Source organism: Asterias amurensis, chromosome 8, assembly GCF_032118995.1.
Source record: "Asterias amurensis chromosome 8, ASM3211899v1".
NCBI classification, from domain to species: Eukaryota; Metazoa; Echinodermata; class Asteroidea; order Forcipulatida; family Asteriidae; genus Asterias; species Asterias amurensis.
In genome coordinates, this window is record NC_092655.1 from 22,821,324 (window position 1) to 22,844,404 (window position 23,081).

Consider the following 23,081-nt stretch of genomic DNA (forward strand, 5'->3'; position numbering starts at 1 on the left):
TTTTCTACCAAACAAAATACCAGTATAAGATTTTGAAAGCTGCTAAGTACAATTTGTAGCAATAAAGTGCGCATAATTAAAACAAAAAACATAAATTAACACATGTATTGTAGATATAGTCTATTTAGGCTACGACTCATTTCGTTATTGACCCCTTAACCGATATTTTAATGTGAGATATCAGTCAAGATACAACATAATGGCAATGTAATTGGATAGTTTAGCCATGGAGGTTTCTACCTCCATGGTTTAGCAAAGTAATACCACCGTTATGTGATGTCTGCCTTATTCCATTTTTTTAAGAAATACAAAAATCAGCTGAAAAAAACGTTTCCTAAATTACTGTTTAAAATTCATGACACATTTTAATGTTTGGCCCCAAAATATACAGACACCCACTATTTATCTAATAAAAGATCAACAGTGGGTGTCTGTATCTTTTGGGTCAACCTTTATTCGTTAAATTCAAATGAGTTTGCAATTTCTTTCCAATGAGTTTAATTTGAAAGTGGAAGTCTTCTGAGTGATTGAAATCATGATTATTTGTGAAAAGATGTAGTTTGTCGATAAAGTATATAGTTTGTATTTAATCCCATTAAAACTCTGCATAATTGTGTGCAAACGTATTAATTTAAATATTAGTACTGTCCTTTTAAATCCACTCTTAATATAAACATGGATGGGGTCGTAAGACCCCCCCCCCTTCCCAGCCTTCACTCAAGGCACATGAAACACTATTTAAGAATACAACAACTGCGAATCTCTGAGCATGCACATGATGGTTTGCTCTCGTTTGTGTTACGTATTGTTTGTCTCATACGGCTTGATACAACTTGACTCTAGCCTAGGCTAGGGTCAATCTTTTCTTGGTAATCTTATGTGACAATACCTATGGTATTAATTTAAAGACAGTGGACACTATTGGTAATTGTCAAAATCCAGTCTTCTCACTTGGTGTATCTCAACATATGCATAAAATAATACACCTGTGAAAGCTTAGAAATTTTCTACTAAGCAAAAATGAGCAGAACACCAGTCACAATTGTACATGTGACATGGTAAACATTTATTCCGGTGAGCATTATTTTGTTATGCTTGGCTACTTTTTGTGCTTAAAGGCAGTGGACACTGTTGGTAAATACTCAAAATAATTATTAGCATAAAACCTTACTTGGTAACGAGTAACGGGGAGAGGTTGATAGTATAAAACATTGTGAGAAACGGCTCCCTCTGAAGTGAAATCAGGCATCTGAAAGCACACAACTTCGTGTGACAAGGGTGTTTTGTTCTTTCATAGTTATCTCGCAACTCCGACGACCAATTGAGCTGAAATTTTCTCAGATTTGTTATTTTATACATATGTTGAGATAGACCAAGTGGGCAGACTGGTCTGTATACAACTAATTAAATCATTGCATTCATAAATGCAGCTAACAAGATTTAGGCGATCGTTCTCAAATGTTGAACATTATGATTTCAGCAAAAAATAATTTACAATTAATTAAAAGTTAGTAAAACATTGAAATTTGACAGTTAACTGTCCGATGTGACCAATGCTGAATTATAAATTTGTGTTGTATATGGTATAAGCTGAACGTAATCTACATTGGTCTCCCGCACATAAATCTTAACCCAAACTTCTTTTTTTTTTAATACAACCTTCTCCTGTTAAAATATTATTAAGTTTGAAAGTTCCTATCATGCAGTAGGCCTATGGCAGTGACTCAAAAAAATAAATGCGCAAACTCTCGGCACAAAACTTCCTGGAACGAAAACTACTTTACCCAACTTCTTGATAGTGAAGAGTCGCTCAATGCCCGACACGCCATTTTGGAGAAGAAAAGTAGTTTTTATCTGTTTCTCATAAGTCGACAGTTGAGGGGAATATGGCACACTGCCCATAGGGGCAACAATGACTGTACCTTTGCCATGAATTACGGCTATCGACTATTATTTCAGAACATTATTAAACCTACATGAATACTTTTGTAATGGGGTTTTTGCTTTCGGAATAATATAACTGTTCACGTAGTTTTCTGTGCATATCTTTTGAGACAGCTAGTTCAATCTTCTCAATGGTTTTACTATTCTTTAATAAGAAACTCCATTAATCTCTACAATAAAATGACTCAAACTTTTTGCCAGTACATGCAGGACTATTTATTTTGTTTACATACATTTTTGTTGTCCATGTTTAAATATCTGACCTAGGCCTGGCCTAAGCATCCTACCCAACAAGCTCAGATAAGACTGACATTTCCTACAATACTTTCACACCAATAATTATATCTGGGCCTATAGACTCCTTCCTTGTATTGGCTGCCATTGGCCAAAACGTTGAAAGGCTACTATTGGTCGAGCGAGTCGTGCGTGCGCAGCGCGTACCCAAGTGCACTTTTTGTTGTTTAAAGATGGCAGTCAATGAGGTCATGTGCAATCCATCAATAGACCCATTATAAAGATTAAAATCTTTAAAAAGTAGAGAAAATCTCTAAAAATAGAGATAAATGCAGAGACACATGATAGGCAGCCATCTTTGATGTCAAACAATGAAAACTTGGGTACGTATACGGCACAACTCTCAGCCAATGATAGCTGTCCGTTGACCTCAGTGTGAGGGGACTGTTTTGGGTTTGTGACGTAATATGCAATGGTATCTATGGACCTTTTTTATGAGGCACTTATCATATTCCCTTCATGTACTGAAAATATTAATTATCATTAAAACAGAGCATAAACCATTCTCAAGATGACGTCACTATTGTTTAAATCCCCTTGTTGGGATACTCACATGTCACAAACATGCGTTGAGAAATACAATGCATTCTTCACTGCATGTAATCCAAAATGGCAGACCTCCCGTATTGCTCAGTATTGTGACGTCCGTGAGAAGGATTTATTTTCCTCATTAAGCCTCATAATTGAGTTGAATACGGCTAAATCAAGATGGTATCCTCTATACAGTAGGCAAGCAGCCGATTTCACGACACGCTAGGATTAATCCTATATCGAGTTAGGGATGGGTATAGATACGGAACTTAACTCGTCCTATAAGTCATAAGATTAATCCTAAATTAGGCAGAGTTTGGTGAAATCGACGGCTGCTACCAAGTATTACAAATATTCCCTAATACATTAAGCCAAGACCGACAGTATTACCAGAGCCCTTGGCCATCTCCGATTCCTTCTTCTTTTTCCGTAAGAAGTTGGGATCCTGCAGGAGATGCGCCAAGAACACAAAGAGGATGTTGAGCAAGAAGAGGAAGAAACTGACCACGACGAGCCAGAAGGAGAACCCAAAGTTCACGGAGGTCGTCCTGAAATTATTTGGGTAACCCATGTCTTCTTGATTAAGGACGTTTCGCGTCAGATGTGATAAATAGAGGATCAGGTAAACGACCCAAGCAATCAGGCATGCGGCGGCTGTGAAAACAAAACAAAAACAGAAAAATATATCAAACCAAATTTCAGCTTTTGGATTGCAGTGTGACAACAGGGGCACTTTCAAAAGCAACCTCAAACAACAGCACAATCAGAAGTTGATAGTTCATAATCCTAAAAGGATTTGGGTACTTTTTGAAGGAACAAAACGTAGTCCACAGACTTACATTAAATTTTCAAAGTTTAAAGATAATGAAGAAGAAAGGTTTCCTTAAAATGTTACTTGCTGAAGTGCTGAGGTTTCTAAGAAATATTAGTAAAACATTGTCACAAAAAGAATGTAAATCTTGGGAGACGAACAATAATTTAAAGCTCACTCACCTCCAACGGCGTTCCAAAGGTACAGTCCCATCACTCCATGGATGGTTTCTATGGGAACCGTAAGCGTATTGACTAATCCGAAGATGGTAGAGACCAGAGCAAAGATGATGGCGATGATTAAGAAGATGAAACAGGCGATGGGGTATCCAACGCTGTACACATCTTTATGCTCACTGAAAACTAAAGGGACACAAAAACACATTGTTTACAAATTGCACCATCATTCAATCATATTATGCCTTTAAGGGTAATACATTGGTTTTTGGCAACGATTCATTTGACAAGTTATAAAGACAGATACAATGAAGTCACATTTGCAGTTGATGAGTACTGCAGTGCCTAAGTGCCGATAAAACAGAAAAACAGCAGGGTATATTTACAAGAACGTCAAGTCCGTGTACTTTTAAAGGCAGTGGACACTATTGGTAATTACTCAAAACAATTATTAGCATAAAACCTTTCTTGGTGACAAGTAATGGGGAGAGGTTATGGTATAAGACATTATGAGAAACGGCTCCTTCTGAAGTGCCATAGTTTTTGAGTAATTTTCCACGAATTTGATTTCGAGACCTCAGATTTAGAACTTGAGGTCTCGAAATCAACCATCTAAACGCACACAACTTCGTGTGACAAGGATAACTTTTCTTTCATTATTATCTCGCAAGTTCGATGACTGATTGAGCTCAAATTTTCACAGGTTTGTTATTTTATGCTTATGTTGAGATACACCAACTGTGAAGGCTAGTCTTTGACAATTACCAATAGTGTCCGTCTTTAAAGACATTGAACACGTTTGGTCAGTGTTGTCTCACTTGGTGTATCCCAACATGTGCAAAAAACAACAAGCCTGTGAAAATGTGGACATTGAAGTTGCAAGAAAATTATGAAAGAAAAACACCCTTGTTGTACAAGATATAATAAAATGCTTCTGGCCAGAAGTCTTTTATTATTTTAGTGAGAAATTGTCTCTTTCTCAAAGACTATGTTACTTCAGAGGGAGCCGTTTCTCACAATGTTTTATACTATCAACAGCTCGCCATTACCGGTACTCATAACCAAGTAAGGTTATATGCTAATATATTTTGAGTAATTACCAAACGTGTACAGTGCCTTTCACCAAGAATACAGCGGGTACCAACTGCACCTCTTGCAGCAGCATTCGCATTCAAAAGTTTGGGGATACAAATTATCCTAACCATACAACTTTAATTTTAAATGGTTGTAAATCGAAATGATTGTCATTATGGGACCAATCCATTTTAAGATTTTAAAATGACATCTTTTAGATTTGAATTTTAAATGCTTATTATTTTTATTTTTTTAATCTAAAAATGGATTGGTATCTGATAACAATCCTTTTGATTAACTTGTGAGTTCCTTCCCATTTAGATAATAGGCCTTTTTAAAAGCTGCAGTCCTTCTCACCAATAAGTTTATTTAAAAAATGGTATACGTCTTAGGTTTGCGGTAACACCATGTCCATGTGTATATTGCCGTGTAAAAACACAGTGTTACTCTAAACCAATATTGATACCTCATCATGCAATGCATCCAATCCCTAAAACTATCTAACTAAAATCTAAAGTTTGTTATTTCCAAGAAGGACACAGGTATTAAAGATTAGTAGTCCAACTCAAAAGGTTTAAGTCCAATATATACCCCCTCCCCCATAAGCCCTTTTTATGTAGGCAGATTGCTCGCAAGATCGGTGGAGGACTTAATACAAATTTCATCCAGGGGATTTGTGGGGCACTTTGGCGGCACTAATGGGACTAAAGATATACCACAATAGAGACAGGAACCAGTCCTTTCACATTCTAAATGTCGCAAACAATAATGTAGAACAGAAGATTTCTCAACCATGAGAAATTATCACACATCGTTCCAGACATCCACACTTTGTATATGAACACCAATTAATACCCAGCAACAACTTAAAAATTCAACAAATGTTGAAATATTTATTAATTTATTTTATTTTTTGCATCAAAAATGGACAAAGAATATTTTTGTATAACTACATTAAAAAAAAATTTGGAAGCATGATGGTTGAAATTTTACAAAATGTACGACGTGTGAAAGTACATCTAAACTGTAATAGTGTCCCTTGAAAAATCTTGTAAAAATATTCAAAGTTTAATAATATTCAAAGTTATGTTCACTCTAAAACTTCCGGGTCCAACTTGACCCGGTCCAAGTCTCTTTTTCTGAGCCTGACCAATTTCTAGGTCAACATGACCCGAAATCTGTGTCAAAATGAGCAAGAAATGGATCAAAATGATGCAGAAGTGGGGTTGGAATCCCATTTTTAAAACCTTGGCCTCTCTGGAATCTGAAAGAATGTCACTTCTAATCAAGACCCCCCTACCTGATAGACCATTCAAAACCATTTGGTGAGTCAACCATAACTATGCACATATATTACACCATTAAACAACAAAAGTAAATGGTTTTGAATGGTGAATCAACTTGTCAGAAAAAGGCACAAGGAGGTCGATGTCTGTATCACATTCCAAAACCAGTTTAATATAAACGACTTCACAGCATAACATCAAGATCTCATTACCACTTAGCAGGTACTCCGACTGTTCTGTTGGTTTTTGTGCTTATTTATACGACCCAGAAATCTTATATGACTTTCTATTGTTACAAGTTTATTGATATTAGATCAATGCCAATGGCTTAGAGTCTATTACATGTTTTTATATTTCGTTTACTTTTGCTTGTAGAATAAACACCACAAACAGACCCACAATCGCTGAATGATTAAACCTCTACATTCTTGCCCACTCCTGAATAAACACAGTTCTGGAAACCTATTGTGTATTGGGACCATGCGTGACTATTTAATATAAACCCAGAATACAATACTGGCCACTATTACTCTGTTTTCGCTATTCAATACCAATGTCTACTTGTTTCATCTGTCTTTACTGAGTATAAACCAACAGTTTTAGATATCATTTCATGATCACTGTTGAATTCAACTTCTAGCAGAAATGCCCTAATTTATAAATTCCAATGTATTCCATTCTAAAAGGAAAACAGTGTATCTATAGATGATGTTTGGTTAATTTGAAATCACATGACCAATACTGCTCACAAATACAAGTAAATTTAAGTCGGCTCATATATCTAGATTGTTTAAAGCCAGTGGACACTTTTGGCAAACAGTATTGTCCAAAGGCCCACACATCGAGTTTCACAACAATATTAAAAAACAAACCTGTGAAAATCGGTCATCGGAGTTGACATGTGTTTACTATAAATCCGTAATTCTCGATGTCGAGAATTGATAATGTTTTAAAGTTTTCTCAAAAACCAAAGCATTTCATGGAATAATATTTCAAGAGAAGTCTTTTACCATTACCTTCTGTAAACACTGTAAGTTATTTGTAAATATGTGAACTTTTTTTTCAGTTCCGAAAGTAGAGCAAGAAACAAGCAAAGTATAACACAAAGCCCTGCCCAAAAGCCCAAAGTTTTACGGTTGTTAAAGTTGATTTTTTTTTTAATCTGAAAGAATTCCATTGCAAAGCTAATTCCCACAGTTTGAACTCGTTAGTTTCATCTGCTATCAACAGCAAATAGCATCACAGTCGCCGTCTTGTTTCTAAATCGCTCTCTGAAAAGGTACACCTTTATATTATAGAAAAGTTTATTATTTGATGTATAATACATTTTGCTCAATGAGAGATAGAGTTTGAATCAAACAAAATGGCTGCTACTTAATCATATCACATGCCATGGTTCCGGGTGGCCTTCAAGTTTGCGTGTCTCACTTTCCGCAGCATACAATAGATGGTTTCGCATGACTACATACAAGCTTCACAAAAACTTCAAAAGCCTCATGTAATATCCCAGCAACTCACCCTACAATGCCAAACTATGTCTGCTTTTCACATCATTGTGTGTGTGAATATGAAATACACTCGCAATGGAAAAACTAAATTTCATTGGATATTGTCTGCCCCTGACCTTTAATAATGCACTGGAGAATTTCTGGGTTTTCTTTTAAGTTTGATTCTGTTGGAACTTATTTTATTCTTATTGATAGTATTGACTAGTTACATAATTCAGGTTATTTCGCACTCTTCAAAAAAATAAAAGTTAAGTCTTTTGAAGAACCTTGTAGGAAATCGAGTATCCGCAATTGCTGAGCTATATTTCTCAAATAATTAGTTAAACTTGTTTGCCCAAAAGATTGGTATAAATGATTAATTTTATAATGTGCAAAACAATTTCCAAATGTTGTAAATATAACTTGCCAACACAACCAGAAAAGCACAATTATTTGTTAGGGTTATTGACAATTCAACCTTCATGTGGTAAAGATTTGGTAACTTTCACCAACTTTTTTTAAAGAGTGTTAGGATATAACTTGAACTTTTAAATTGAAACAATTCTACTATTGGTGCCTTTTCGAACAAGATGATTCACCATTCAAATCCATTGACTTTTGAAGTTGTGTTTTGAATGGTGTTATAACTGTGCTTTATGGTTGATTCCCGGGTTTTGAATGGTGTTGCATTTTCTATAAAATAAAGCATCTAATTTACCTATTGTAAGTACAAAGTTGTGGCAGGAAACGGAAAGTTTTCCTCTCTGGATGTTGATAAACTACTTGGAGAAAAACACAAAATAAATATTTCTCGACAAACTAGTCTTACTTTTGAGCGGTAAATATATGTATTTGATAAGATATATTACTTAATAAATATAGGCCAAGTCAGCAAACACCAGTCACAGCATTTTCAGATCTAGACCCATCTGGCGCGCTGTTCTCATTTTTTCGAAATTCGAAGAAAGGATTATCTGCATGGGTCTAATTCAAACCCAGTAACTGGGACTCTTTACTCATTTCAAAAATAACGACATTTGCATTTTCGTATTTGAGTGAAAATGCAAAATGTCAATTTTTTTATGTTACTTGGTCTAGCATTTTCAATTTTTGTTTATGTTTTCAATATCATAGTTTTATCAAACCTTTGAAACAGGTCCAGGCTCGTCCTCCGAGGCCCCAGTTAAACTTCTTGCATCCCTGTAACAAGCCAAAATTACAACGCCCCCGGAAGGCACCCGGGTCGTCAGTGTCGATGGGGTTCGTCCCGTAAAACTCCTTCAGTGGGAGGGTCGTGTTGACCAGACCCGATAGATCTCTCTCAAGCCCGGCCTCTATCCAGTAGCTCGTTCCGACCGCAATCCCGGAGATAATCAGGGCAACGAAAGCACACAGGGAGGCAAGAAAGAAGAAGGTGGTCCTTCTCTTGACAAACATGACGGCACTTTTTGAATCAAGGGTTGACTTAGCCGAGATCAAGAAACTCTTTCACTACAAACTTGTTTTGACGCTGATTAAAATTAACAAATCCAAGTTTTTTTGCAACACTTTCCATTAACCACAAACGCTATTCTGGTTAGTTGAAGTCCACATCCAGTAGCAACTCAATAAACATGTCCATGTCTTAAAGTTTGGAAGTGACGTCGAATCAAGCAAAGTGATCTCCTAAGGCATCAAATGAAATCTCAGACCAAGGAATGGAGGAAAACTGTGGCTCTCATCACAGAACGAACGAAGCTCGTATCTCAATAGAACATGGCCAGGTACAACGCCACACACCCACGCACAACACGGAAGTTTATAAAACCGAAACTTGCTTTGCAAGGAAAGGGAATGTAACTTCACTGGGCTTCCTCTGATCTTCACACACCTCGAAAACTCAATTTTGTCGTCTCTTGTTCTTCCAACTTGATTGATACAGTCTCCAGATTTGTCTGAACATAATCTGAGCAAGTACTCTTCATAGAAGATCAATAACTGAGCAAACTTTGAGTGCAAATCTCTACAGTCAGACCGTGGGAAATTTTCGATGACGCACTATGGTTTGGGGCTCGTTTTGCCCTGGTACACCAAAATACAATGGCAAGTGAATATGGCGTGTCAAACGTTGCATTATTCGATAATGTACAATATATGTGCGATGTTTCTCATATTTATATAAGAATGAACATCGCACATGTATATTAAATTATCGCATATGTATACCGTCACAAAACATCGCATACAAATGATCGCATATAATATACTACAAAATTATCAAACATATATTAAAACTTATCGCATCTCTATTGCAAATTATCGCACATATATTGCAAATTATTGCACATATATTACAATTTATCGCACATATATTACAATTTATCGCACATATATTACAATTTATCGCACACATATTACAATTTATCGCACATATATTACAATTTATCGCACATATATTACAATTTATCGCACATATATTACAATTTATCGCACATATATTACAATTTATCGCACATATATTACAATTTATCGCACATATATTACAATTTATCGCACATATATTACAATTTATCGCACATATATTACAATTTATTGCATATATATTATATTTATTGCATATATATTACATTTATTGCATATATATTACATTTATTGCATACATCAAATGAATATCGCACATATGTGACAATTATCGCATATATATGAGAAACATCGCACATATATTGTACATTATCGAATAATGCAACGTTTGACACGCCATAAGTGAAAGCCGTGTAAAAACAAGTTTGACATGAAGTGCTAGTCCTGTGACGCTCTGATGAACACGCCCTTGTAATTTTGGGTTTGCTTGCCTTATGTAGTTAGTTGCCTATTCAAAGTGGAACTATTTTGGGTTTATGTTATTGTAGCCCTGCCTCTTCACGTTTACCAGGAAACCATAACAAATCAAAACTTTACAGTTAACTACTTTAGTGAGGTTTCAAGTCTATTACCTCCATGATATAAACAACTTTTACTTTCCAACTGAAACTTTATTGACTCAAAACACTCTTACAAATGAGCTGTTCCCTTGAACTTACATCAAACACATTACTAAAAGGGAAGGTACACCTCAAAACAAATGTTAACTTAAAAACTGACTTGGTAACGAGCACTTGGAGCTGTTGATAGTATAACACATTGTGGGAAACGACTCCCTCTACCTGAAGTAGCATAGTATTTTGAGAAAGAGGTAATTTCTCACTAAAATATTAAAAGACTTCTATAGCCAGAAGGCTTAAATCCTATCTGAAAGCACACCAACTCGTCCAACAAGGGTGTTTTTATCGTGTTCTAGTAACTTCGATGACCAATAATATTACTGAGCTCAAATTTTCACAGGCTTGTTATTTTATGCTAATTTTTGGATACGTGAGAATACTGCACTGCTCATTGACAATTATTACCAAAAGTGTCAGTACCTTAAACAAATAGGCCAACTAAAATGTCAAATAGAGAACAAAATAAACTTACGTAAATTGTCAATTGGGCCTACTAGTGAGTTTATAATAGAAAGATTCAGTGGCGAACTGTGCCCCCATTTGAAATCTTATACTTTTAGGCTTATAGGGAATAGATATTTTCAGAGTGAAATGTTTAATGTGATAATTTCGATGGTATGTTTTGTAACTATTTTAGCTTGCCATAAACTTGGTGCCCCCCCCCCCCCCCAACTAGGAAAAAATAATGCACACATTGGACCCTTCAATTACCCTTGCTGCGCCGCTGATTTTCGATTTTAGTGAAGTTTTTAATTGACGGGGTAGTTTGTGCGTCCTCTCAAAATTGATAAAAGCTAAATTTGGTGAAACAACGAAACCAAGAACTTAGAAGAGAGAGGGGGTGGTGAAAATTAGACACAATCAAAAAGCCCAACATAAAAAACATAAAAAAAACACGAACTCGCGACATCACACTTTAAAATTTGCCGATATCGTGGTCAAAATCACAATCCCCTCATTTACACGTTTTGAATTCACCCCGCAATAAAGTCACGGCAGTGGTAATTTCTCATTTCGAGCGAATGGACCACTTAAATGGCTTAATTTTATGACGGGACAGCACACGTTAAAGGAACACGTTGCCTTGGATCGGTCGAGTTGGTCTTTGAAAAGCGTTTGTAACCGTTTTTTATAAAATGCATATGGGTAGAAAGATGTTGTAAAAGTAGAATACAATGATCCACACAAACATGCCTCGAAATTGCGTGGTTTTCCTTTTACCTCGTCGACTAACACGTCGGCCATTTATGGGGGTCAAAATTTTGACTCCCATAAATGGCCGACCATGTTAGTTCGCACAGTAGAAGGAAAACCACGCAATTTCGAGGCAAACTTGTGTGGATCATTGTATTCTACTTTTAAAACATCTTTCCAACCATATGCATTTTATAAAAAACGGTTACAAACGCTTTTGTTTTGACCAACTCGTCCGATCCAAGGCAACGTGTTCCTTTAAATGAATGTGAGGCTGCGCGTAAAACAAAAGTTCATAACTCAGGTTCATTTGCGAACATGAGCAAGAACGCCTCCCATTGGTTTGTCACGTTGGGAGACTCCAATGTGCTCACAATGTGGATTATGATTGCACCGAAGATATAACGGAATTGCTAGAAGAGTCATATCGTACATTGTACGGGCAATATTATCACAAAAATATTCCCATATCTATGGTACAATAAGCCCCGACACCCAGTCTACGAAACTAACGTAAAACGTACGGTGCGACTTTGTCCGGGCTTTCGTAGTTCGGATCTGGTAACCTACACAAATTTAGATCGCATGGCACCATCTCTTTGTGTATGCTGTGATTACTATGAAAACATCCATAACTGGGGTGAAATGTTGCTGCGCCTATACAGGAGCAACATAGCTAAATTCCCCATTGCTTTCAGTGTTAAAAGGCGGGTTTTGATTTGTCGTGTAGTCTCAAATGTTGAACCTTAATAATAGGCATTTTCTTAAACGGAAAAGCCTCGCTAGTAAGTGCCAGCCATCAGCATAGAAATACTGTCAAATTCTCTTGTTCAAAGAATAGCTGCGGCTTTCGCAGTTGGGATATGGCAACCCACAAATTCATTTGGATCACCCGACGTAGGTGAGTGATGCTGGCTGATTGACCCCCATGACTCACCAAAATTCCCATTGCTTTCCGTGTTAAAAGCGGGTTTTGCAAAGTGTGGCATTCTCGAATGTTTAACCTGTATAAAGAACATTTTTCTTGTGCGAATGAAAGCCTCGCTAGTAAGCGACAGCCATCATCATAGAAATACAATCAAATCTCTAGTTCAACACGAATAAGTGTTGGAAGAAGAAATCCATCTATGGTGCGACTTTGTCCGTCTTCCGTAGCTGGGATTTTGCAACCCACAAATAAATTTAGATAGCCTATAGCACCATTTTTTGTGTATGTGGCGATTGCTACGAAAACATCCATTACTGGGGTGAAATGTTGCTGCGCCTGTGTAGGAGCAACCTCGCCAGATTTCCCATTGCTTTCCGTGTTAAAAGGCGGTTTTGCAACGTCTAAATGCTCACGGATGTTAAACCTGTATATTGGGCATTTTCTTACACAGAAAAAGCCTCGCTAATAAGCGACACTCTTCACCACAGAAATACAGTCAAATCTCTGGTTCCCTAATGCGTTGGGCGCGCCAGCAGTTTCCTATTAGATACCGTTGTATAATTTTGGTTTATGAGCAGATGCCATTAATATAAATCTCAGCTATATCTTGGGTTCAAATCTCACAAGTGACACACTCCAACGCAACGCAACAACAGTGACGCCATAAACACGACCGTGCAACGTAAAACACCCATATCAGAGGTTCAGTGATGCCATAAACGTGAAAGGTGCACGTCAAATTTCCCCGTTGCTTTCCACGCTATTTAGCGGTAGCTCGACTGTGGTGCTAGTTTGGTGTTGAACCTCGTTTATGGGCATTTGCTTACGTTACACGCACAGTGCATGGAGCAAATTTGCTGGTTGTTGCTTGCTGTATGGTTTGTTGGATTTCTGAAAATTTTGAATGTTTGGGGGCCCGGGCATTTAGGGGTAATAATAATATGAGGGTAACTTCTTTAATATATTTTAGGTTTGCAAGGGTATGGCTGCCAAATAATAATTGCCAATTTCAGTTCAGGACTGAAATTTGCAATTATTTCTATCTAGCTTAGGACCGTTTTTAGTAAATGCTCCTGTACCACTTCTCTGCTAATTTATTCCTCCATGCTGTAACTAAGCAAGCAAACAAATTATTGGTAAAGGATAATGTATGTACCTAGATGTTGAAGATCACAGAATAGGATTTTAAAAATTCTGACGTAATTAGTGGTAAGCATTACTCACAAATTACATGCAAACAATGTCATAGTTTAAATTAAATCAGCGAAATCGGCGAATACAAAAGAAAAGTCCGATTCATAAAATCTTTCTCCACCTTGCTGACTGACGGGTACGGCACGTGAATAACTTTTCTTTTCCGTTTTAATAAGTCATATTTTGTCGTTTGGACCTAAACTTTTTAATCACCAAAACAAACTAATAATACCAAAACAGCTGGGGAAATTTCGCACAACAAAAGGCATTGCTCGAGAAGGAAAATTCATTTGCGATGACGATCCTAAACGAACGAAGTCCGCATTGGATTTCGCTGGTGTACGACCTACATGCTGAATAAACCATGACTACTTGCTTTAATAAGCATTGAGATTTACAGGGAGCCATTGAACAGCGAAAGTAATGGCGGCGTCTACAACTTGATCGCCGTGTGTGAACTGAAAGTGAAGCTACGATTTTAGTCTCTGCGGCCAGAAATGTAAGTCAAACGGCAAAGTTCACAATCAATGTTATATCATATTTATATTATGTTTGTGATCGCACTTTTTAAGTACAATCTAAACTTGTTTTTGACGAGAAACGGGGGAACCAATCATAAAAGACATCAACGTAGAGAGTCGTGTAGGATAGACAAGTCGACCTTCACCAGTTACTTTTGGATGATGAATAGTAATACAATCACTCACTCTGTAATTTAGTGATCACATAATGATCAGCCGTTGTAAAATGGCTGAGGCTGATACTTTGGAGACATGGCTGGGCATCTCGGAGAGTTAAATAATTGGGTTTCCAAATAATTCTCACTGTCTCTGTGTCGACTTGCTTGATTTGATTGATTGATGAAGACGACTAGTCTAGACTCACCAGTCACTGACACTGACAGTCAGCACTCAGAGAGTCATACAATTTCCAAAATCCAGACCAGGGTCACTCAGACTCTGACCATCCTCAATTTTATTATTTCTGTGACTTTTATCGTAGTTAGTTGCAATAGATCAGATGTGTTATCTGTATCTGTATTGGTCTCCGTACAAACACCTGTTGAGGTTGTCGTCGTACGTCCTTCTGGATACTTCTGACGGTCTCAGAATCAGAGAGTGCCTCACAACGCATTCCTCAGCAGTCTGACTTTTGAACACAGTCAAACTTTTCATCTTCTTCATCCCGATCTAGTCTGCATCTCACTCACAGTCACAGCTTTATTTACATCCAGAACTTGGAGTGAACTTTACCGAGCTCTAGTCCTATGAGTACCAGCATAGTCATATATAAAGTTACGAATGATCATCATGAACAAAGTCACTATAGTTTCACTCGGTGTGCCATTCTGCGCCTTGAACACCCAGCAGAGTGGATATGTACGCATTACAAGTCTTTATATTAGTATTATTATTAATATTATTATTGGGACAGCAGCTCAATTCAGAGGAAGATTACCACAAATAATGATACCATCAATTTGGTTCTTTTACATAGATGATTATCATGCTTTGGGATAAATAAAAAAATTGCAAGTTAATTTTTGCGAACTTTTATTAACATGATATACTTATCCGACCATTATCTGACCATTTGACCTCGCTCCAGAACTTCGTTATCAATAGTGTTACCTTATTTGTTTGTTAGAAAGAATGGTGAGCAGCCAGTTGAATATTATGTTTACTTACTACCACTACCAGTACAGTAGCTTGAGGTGGGTTTTTTTTACGGGAAATAATAGTCCAATTTCAATATTCATCCATCAAAGAGGTGATTTGAATTGGTCAGTGACTGTAATCTAAACTAGTTTAATTAAACAAGTTTACCTCAAGTTCTTTTCCAGACCAAAGTAGAAAAGAAATGGGAAGATTTTAAGTCAAATGTAATGCGTTTAAAGGAAAAGTATACCTTAAATTGGTTTTTGGAAGGGTTCGATATTGTTGAAAAGTCAAGAGCGGATAATGATATTTATACTAAACAAAGCTGAGCAGCTTTGGCTTCTAAAACCAAAGGTTTGTTATTGTCATTAATTTGTAGAGTGACTACCAAGCATCATATACCCTTCAGTTCCATGTGAAGGCAGTGGACACTATTGGTAATTACTCAGCATAAAAACTTACTTGGTCACCAGCAACAGAGAGCTGTTGATAGTATAAAACATTGTGAGAAACGGCTCCCTCTGAAGTAACGTAGTTTTTTAGAAAGATGTAATTTCTTACTCAAATATCAAAAGGCTTCAACCCTGAAGTCTTTTTCTCTGGCATCTGAAAGCGCAAACATTATTCTGCGCTTCGAAGGTTTTTTTTCTTTCATTATTCTCTTGCAACTGCGATTACCATCATTACCATTTTCACAGATTTGTTATTTTATGCATGAGATACACCATGCATGATATGCATGAGATTTTAAGTGAGAATACTGGTCTTTGACAACTGCCAAAGGCATCTGATGCCTCTAGGTTTATGTATAATAATAATAATAATAATAATGTCAAAGTCTTAGATAGCACATGTCTCTACCAACAAGGTACTCAAGGCGCTTAGTACTAAACATTTATCAGGAAAGAGAGGTTATTGAAAGTAATGAATTCTGTATAGCACTTACTTGAGAAAGACTGTGGCGGTCGCGAGCTGAATCCATAATTAAATTGCTTGACTCCGTTGAACAACCCGAAGTGAATGAGTCCTGTAAAAGGGGGTGGGACACTGTTCGGATTTGTTATAGCCGAGCTATTTGTCGCGTTTTCTCTGGTTGCTATGGCATCAATCCAGTTCGGCGTGGCACACCCAGCGATCAAAGCGCCAAAAGAACAGAGAGATAATAACAGCACGATGCCAAAAGGCACCTGGTTGCGTCGAGACAGCATGATGTTTGATTTGAACGTCGTCAGAAAGTTCCAAGTGTGGTTCAATAAGGCGTGGTTGTCACTTACTTCAGTATGCCGGTCCAAGTCTATAAAACCACACCACAAGAAACTGGTAATGGAATGGTTCCTTAAATACACTCTGTGCTGAATGAGTGCCTGAAAATATGGAATCAATTTTTTTGACACTCAGTATTTTGTTTGTCAAGACAGAGTATTGTGAATAAAGCAGGCAGTGCAATCTTGATGTAACAGTCTAGACGCATGTGGTGATTACAACTCCTCGGTGGTGCATTTACATTTACCGGTACACGTAACTTGCTGATAACAGTAAATCTACCCGGAGTTTCCAAGTAGGTTTTGATAAACTTGTACCAACAATATCCAATGAGGCAATGACCAAAATGTCAATCGATTTAGGCAGGCGTGGTTCTCACCCTTTGCTGTATACCGGTACCAGGCGATAAACCACAATATAAGCATCCGGTAGTTGGGTTTGGTTTGTTCATGAATGCAAAATGGAGTATCGGCAGTATTTGCATAATCAGTCCTCATCTACATGTATGGAGGGGGGGAAAAATACAACAATAGAAAACAAAGCTTGGCAAGTTAGACTTTGAACCTAACTCGCCTTGCTGTGTAAACACATTGCATTTGATGGTTACTATATTATTAGACTGCAGTTTGCACTGCTGTGAAGTCTGCACGCTAACACATTAAATTATAGTCAGACTTGGAGTGGGAGATATTTTTATCATAAAACATGCCATGCGCATTAAGTTAACCTGTGTTGTGTAGTTCAGACGTAGTATTTTACTAAATGTAGTCAACTGTATTGAGGTACTGAACGATCCTTTGGGTAAATACTGATTAGTTGAGCACTAAATCCTTGTGTATGTTTGTAATGAGCAATTGGGTTATGGTTAAAATAAGGTAACAGTTTGTGGATTTTTACTTTGTTGATACTGTTTTGTGACTTCTCTAAATGTATATTTGGTTTGTGGTAACACCATGTACCTAATATATACTGGGTAGATTATGTTCTTTTGAGAACTTGTCTTGCTCCATATTCTACTTCTGCGGAGTAGATATTTCGGAATTCGGGAGACTTCTCTACTACAGCGGAGTAGATTTTTGAGACTTCTTAGTTCTGAAAAGAACTGTCCTGCTTTCTAACTGCTACCTGGACTGAAAGTGAAAATTGGCTGGGACTACTTTATACTCAGTTCTAACTTTTGCCTGGGAACTATAAGAAGCTGTTTTTTACGATTTCCTCTATTATTCCTTTACAGGTTTAGCTGATAATTGTTGACTGTATTGTACTAAACACCACCGTTGGCCATGGCAGGTGTGATCTCAACTGACCAATGGAGTATCCGGGAAAAACTTTGCTTAGCGTCGTCCGTCATAAGGAGTGGGGATCAAAACTGGTAAGCAGAAACATTTTAACCATTTTAAAGGGCAGGTTTTCGTTTGGTAATCTCACCTTAATTAATGGCAGTACATTCTCTCATTTCAATCCATATTAAGCCATCTCACTCAGGTCTCCGTTTCTTCTAGTGATCTATCTCCAGCTGCCCCGAAATCGATAAAGATCATTGGGTGATCAAGCAGTTGCTTCCCCTGCCCCTCCCTCACTTGTGGAACGAAGTTCCCCAAAACTCAGTGACATGCTGGATTGTTGATACTTTCAATACCAAATTGAAAACACACGTTATGACATGCCATTTTGTAACAACTTTTCTTCTTTTTGTGACCTGAGCACCTCTTGGATGAATATTCTTTTTGCGCTTTATCAATGTCTTTGTTATTTTTAGTATGAAACAAACTAAAATCAAATTGGTGTTGTTTGTTTTGGACCAGGGTATCAGTGAGCCGTGCTATCAAGCCATTCGGCGATCCAGCGAGACCCTCTGACTGGTTCTCACAGAAGGTTAGTTTTTAAAACTCCACAGTAAAACCATTGCTTAAAGACACTTAGACACCTTGGGTGATTGTCAAAGACCAGTCTTCTCACTTTGTGTATCTCAACAGATGCATAAAATAACAAACCTGTGAAAATTTGAACTCGATTGGTCGTCGAAATTGTGAGATAATAATGGGGGAAAAAAACCTTGTCACACGAAGTTGTGTGCTTTCAGATGCTTGGTTTCGGGACCTACATTTTGAAAACTACATTACTTCAGAGGGAGCCGTTTCTCACAATGTTTTATTCTGTCAACAGCTCTCCATTGGTTGTTACCAAGTAATTTTTTATTCTAACAATAATTTTTCAGTAATTGCCAATAGTGTCCACTGCCTTTAACTTTTGTGAACAACTGAGAATCAAATCTGGAGAAACATTGGTGTGCTAACTCGACATCCAGCATCAACTGGTTAATGTTTTAGCAATTATCTTAATTCGCTGCCCATACTGTATTTCTGTTGCTGTTTTTTTCTTACAGAATTGTGCTTGCCAGTACTCTGCACTGCTTGAGACTGTGGACACACCAAAGTAAGGTCCTTCATGTTCTATATGTACTTGGTAGCTTGACGCTGTTGTGTTTATGGGTTCCATTTTTTCAAGATGGATGGGGGAATTTATGCAGAAAGGGTGTTCAGTGCTCATTACACATCAGTGTAAGGGTGAAAAATAAATTTTATTGTCTTTGCAAAACTTATTATCTATTAAGATGTATGTTGCAACACTATTTTCAGCAAGAGTGTGGGTTCGAGCCTAGTCGTGACACCTGTGTCCTTAAGCAATACACATAACCAATGCTTAGTCTTCTGGACGAGACATGAAGCTGTTGGTCCTGTGTGTTGTGTATTGCACGTTAAAGAAACCAGTGCACTTATTGAAAAGAGAAGGGGTTTGCCCGGTGTTCCTGGTTTGATTGGCAGCATATTGCGCAAAAACACCTTACATGGTGGTAAAAAGGAGTAGGTCTCATAATTCAAACGTAGTCCCCCAGTTCCTTGCAGCGTAGAAACAACTGTATTAAGCGCTTAATAAATGTTGTGTTATATTATTTACTCGATCTAGACGTAAAAGAAGTGAACGAGGTGAAGTAGTGGACACTCCAGGAGATCTGATCGTTCGCAAGATGACCAAGGAACGTATCGCCGAGCTCAAGACCAAGCTAGAAGAGGATAAGGCCCAGTATCAACAGCTTCAAAAAGAGATCGAGCAGATACAAAGCGGTCAAATCGATGATAAATTACAGTCAATGTGGGATGAGATTCAGGAGTAAGTGTCCAGACCCCAACCTTGTTCTCAGGGGTGTTCGATCTCAGCATGCCCTGCTGGCTCATAACCCCTGGAATTGGTTCATTAAAAGGTGCTAGAATCTGGTACATTTTAATTCTTCTATTTCAAGTGGTGTCTTTGGTCAATGATGTTACGACAGTGTTGTCCCCAGATCTTCCTGTCCCTCATGCATGTAGATATCTCCCCAGCTGCAACAAACCATGTGTCCCGTCTTGGTATGTCTACATCAGTCGGGTGACCTCGACCTCTTTGGGCTTGACCTTGCTTGGGCTCCCAGAGCACAAGCTTGCTGGCTGGAAGCTCAGGGTGGCGATAGCAGTGCCCAGCGAACTTCACTCTACTTGCGCAGATTTTGACACTAAGCTTTGGGGAACCCGAGCTAGGAATCTGAGTTGGATATTATCAATTACCCCTACTACTATCATCACAAGTTTTCCTCCTTGTCTCTGCAAAGTCCCTTGTGTTTTAAATCCTTTCATTGTTTGATTTTTCCAGACAGAAGAGAGCAGCCGAAGAGGCAATGGAAGCGAGGAAGGCTGCGGCTGAGTTGGCTAAAGCAGCCGCTGCTGGTATGTATCACACAAGAGTTGTTATCGTTATCTACTACCTTTGTTTGTTGATCTCAAAGCTTATTTCCATAAGTGATGTTTGAAGCTTTGCACGGTGTAAAGGATAAGAATACGTAGAAAACATTCCAAAGACATTGTTTCAATTCAGTGTATTTTGGCAAAACTTTGGTCCAGAAAACCCAACAATTTGGGGGAAAAACAAGGAGAATCCTGAGTAAGAACTAATAATAGTAGTAAAGACTTGTAATGCATACATATCCACCCTGATGGGTGTTCAAGGCGCAGTAAAACCATACAACAAAACAAAAGAAAACTTACACAACTGAATTAGTCCTTGAAAACCTGTGACATAAGTCAAGTTTTGATGATATCTTTACATGTGTACCCTTTGCAGTCAAACCACCCAGCAAGTTAGCCTTCCACTCTCCTCATAAACGTCGACCACCAACCAGAGCCCCTCGCCTGGTATCCCGTTCCCAGTCTGAAACATCACAGGGCGATAGTGTCGAGGTGGATGAAGACACAACGCAGACACCAGTCAAGGTATGATAGAACACCTGTCACGAGTCCTCGTCTCCTTGTTTATTTTATTATTTATTGACGTCATCTTTAATGAGGGTAAACTCTGGTCAATGCCCAGCACTGCTTTCTATTATAAATTTTTAAAAGGAAAGACACCATGGTCTCCTACCTAAATAGCAAATCTCCAAGTTGGTACTAAACGGAGACACCTTAGACCAAATAGCTCCATACTTTGTAGTGCTAAGAACAAGTCCCATCACTTTTTTTCTGATGGAGCTTCTCAGTCTATGGACCCATACTCTGGAATAAAAACTTCCAAATCACATCAGGGACACAACATCCTTCAACATGTTCAAGTCACTTCTGAAAGCCCACTTGTTTCATGAAGCCTACCATCAATGACTAATTTATTTCTTCTGTGCTTCAGCACCTTTGAGCAAACCTTTGATTTAGGCGCTTTATAAATATTCATGATTTTATTTCTCTGCAACTGCAGACAACTGATGAATCTGGTGCCGTTCCCTCTGATACATCAGTAGCACGATAAATCAGCCTCTGCCATTCTGACCTCACTCGCTGCAGCCAAAGAACAGGAACAAGACGCCTTGGCTGTAAGTAGTGGGCACATCAGTTTTAGGTTTTCTCTTGTGGGTGTAATTTTGTTTAGAGTTTGCAAAGAAAGAGCTTATTGTTATACATAAGAATACTTGTGTATTTATTTATTTATCTCTCATATTGTGTTCTGAGAATCTTTACCAATTGATTAAAACCACACACTGATCAAAGGTTTTTGCATTTTATCCCTTGCATGTGACATCGCTATTTCAAGCAGCTCCCTCGCTTGGCCTGGAGCTGTACATAGCGCAAACACACTGGTGCATTTCTACTCTTCGACATACTAAACTTCACTGGCTTCCTATTCACGAGTCTATCATCTTCAAACTGTTAACCAACACATATAAATGTGTGAATGAAAAAAAAAATAATATTAATAATAACTCAATAGTTCCGTACTTATTTGGCTTAATACTAGACTATTCATTTCATTTTCATTCCTATGTAATGTTAGTTGTTGATTGCTTTTATTAGTAATATTGTTGTAAAGCGTTGTGGTACCTTTTCTGTGTGAGAAAGCTTTATTAATGCCTAGATTATTATTATAAGAGCAGTCCATTAAGATGTTTGTTTCTAAATTTTATAGATTCTTGAGGCAGATGTCCCCATCGACACGGATAACGATGAGGCAGCAGAAAGATTACTTGCAGGTAAATAATCTTAACGCACTTTGCCCTCCCCCCCCCCCCCCCCCCATCAAATTCAGACTCTTTCCCCCATCAAGAAATAAGGAACACAGACAGACAATTTCCATGATGAAGACCTAAAGAGATTGTAAATTCCAACCTGGATTTTTTCCATAGGTATTGATTGTGGCAACAAAACCCACAAACTGATTTGGCTCAAAGCTAGTGTGAAGACAAAGAAGTTTGTATATGTGTTGAAATTTTACCAAGGCAATACGAACCTTTTCCAGATAAGTTTCGACACGGATTGAAAGTCGATAGTGTGAATAGGCCTTAAGCTTCTGCTTGGCAAGTAAAGGGAATATTAAAGACTAATGTCAAAGGATTGAGGTCTGCTCTGGGTGATGCACAAAACAGTTAACTATAAAACTCCCTTACATTTACCTTTGTGTTTTGACTCCCTAGCTAAGGTAGAAAGTCTATTGTGTCTATAACAGTTACACAAAGGGGAATGGCAACAGTCTCTTGAAGACACTGGGCACTATTGGTAATTGTCAAAGACCTGTCTTCTCATTTGGTGTATCTAGCTCAACATATGCGCAAAATAACAAAACTGTGAAAGTTTGAGCTCAGTTGGTCGTTGAAGTTGCGAGATAATACCGAAAGAAAAAACACCTTTGTCACACGAAGTTGTGTG

The 23,081-nt window shown here is 37.8% G+C and overlaps 2 protein-coding genes across 3 annotated transcripts in view; one reads left to right on the forward strand and one right to left on the reverse strand.

The window, feature by feature from the left end:
* LOC139941207 (clarin-1-like) lies at window positions 1-17,357 on the reverse strand. 2 transcript variants are annotated; one of them, XM_071937665.1, is made up of 3 exons: window positions 16,544-17,357; window positions 3,763-3,942; window positions 1-3,423 (listed from the first exon to the last, which is right to left on the reverse strand). In XM_071937665.1, exons 1-3 carry the CDS (start codon window positions 16,803-16,805, stop codon window positions 3,128-3,130), a joined length of 738 nt encoding a protein of 245 aa, XP_071793766.1. In that variant the 5' UTR covers window positions 16,806-17,357; the 3' UTR covers window positions 1-3,127. The 2 variants fall into 2 exon arrangements, with proteins under 2 accessions (XP_071793766.1, XP_071793765.1); XM_071937664.1 differs by lacking the exon at window positions 16,544-17,357 and adding an exon at window positions 8,749-9,654.
* LOC139941204 (bromodomain-containing protein 8-like) overlaps window positions 14,352-23,081 on the forward strand; it is an 18,711-nt gene continuing 9,981 nt past the window's right edge. The window contains 10 exon segments of the mRNA XM_071937662.1: window positions 14,352-14,438; window positions 18,095-18,232; window positions 18,666-18,735; window positions 19,247-19,296; window positions 19,828-20,031; window positions 20,548-20,621; window positions 21,016-21,164; window positions 21,640-21,680; window positions 21,682-21,754; window positions 22,345-22,408. Of these exon segments, the coding sequence (XP_071793763.1) occupies window positions 18,144-18,232; window positions 18,666-18,735; window positions 19,247-19,296; window positions 19,828-20,031; window positions 20,548-20,621; window positions 21,016-21,164; window positions 21,640-21,680; window positions 21,682-21,754; window positions 22,345-22,408 (814 nt within the window). The 5' untranslated portion in view covers window positions 14,352-14,438; window positions 18,095-18,143.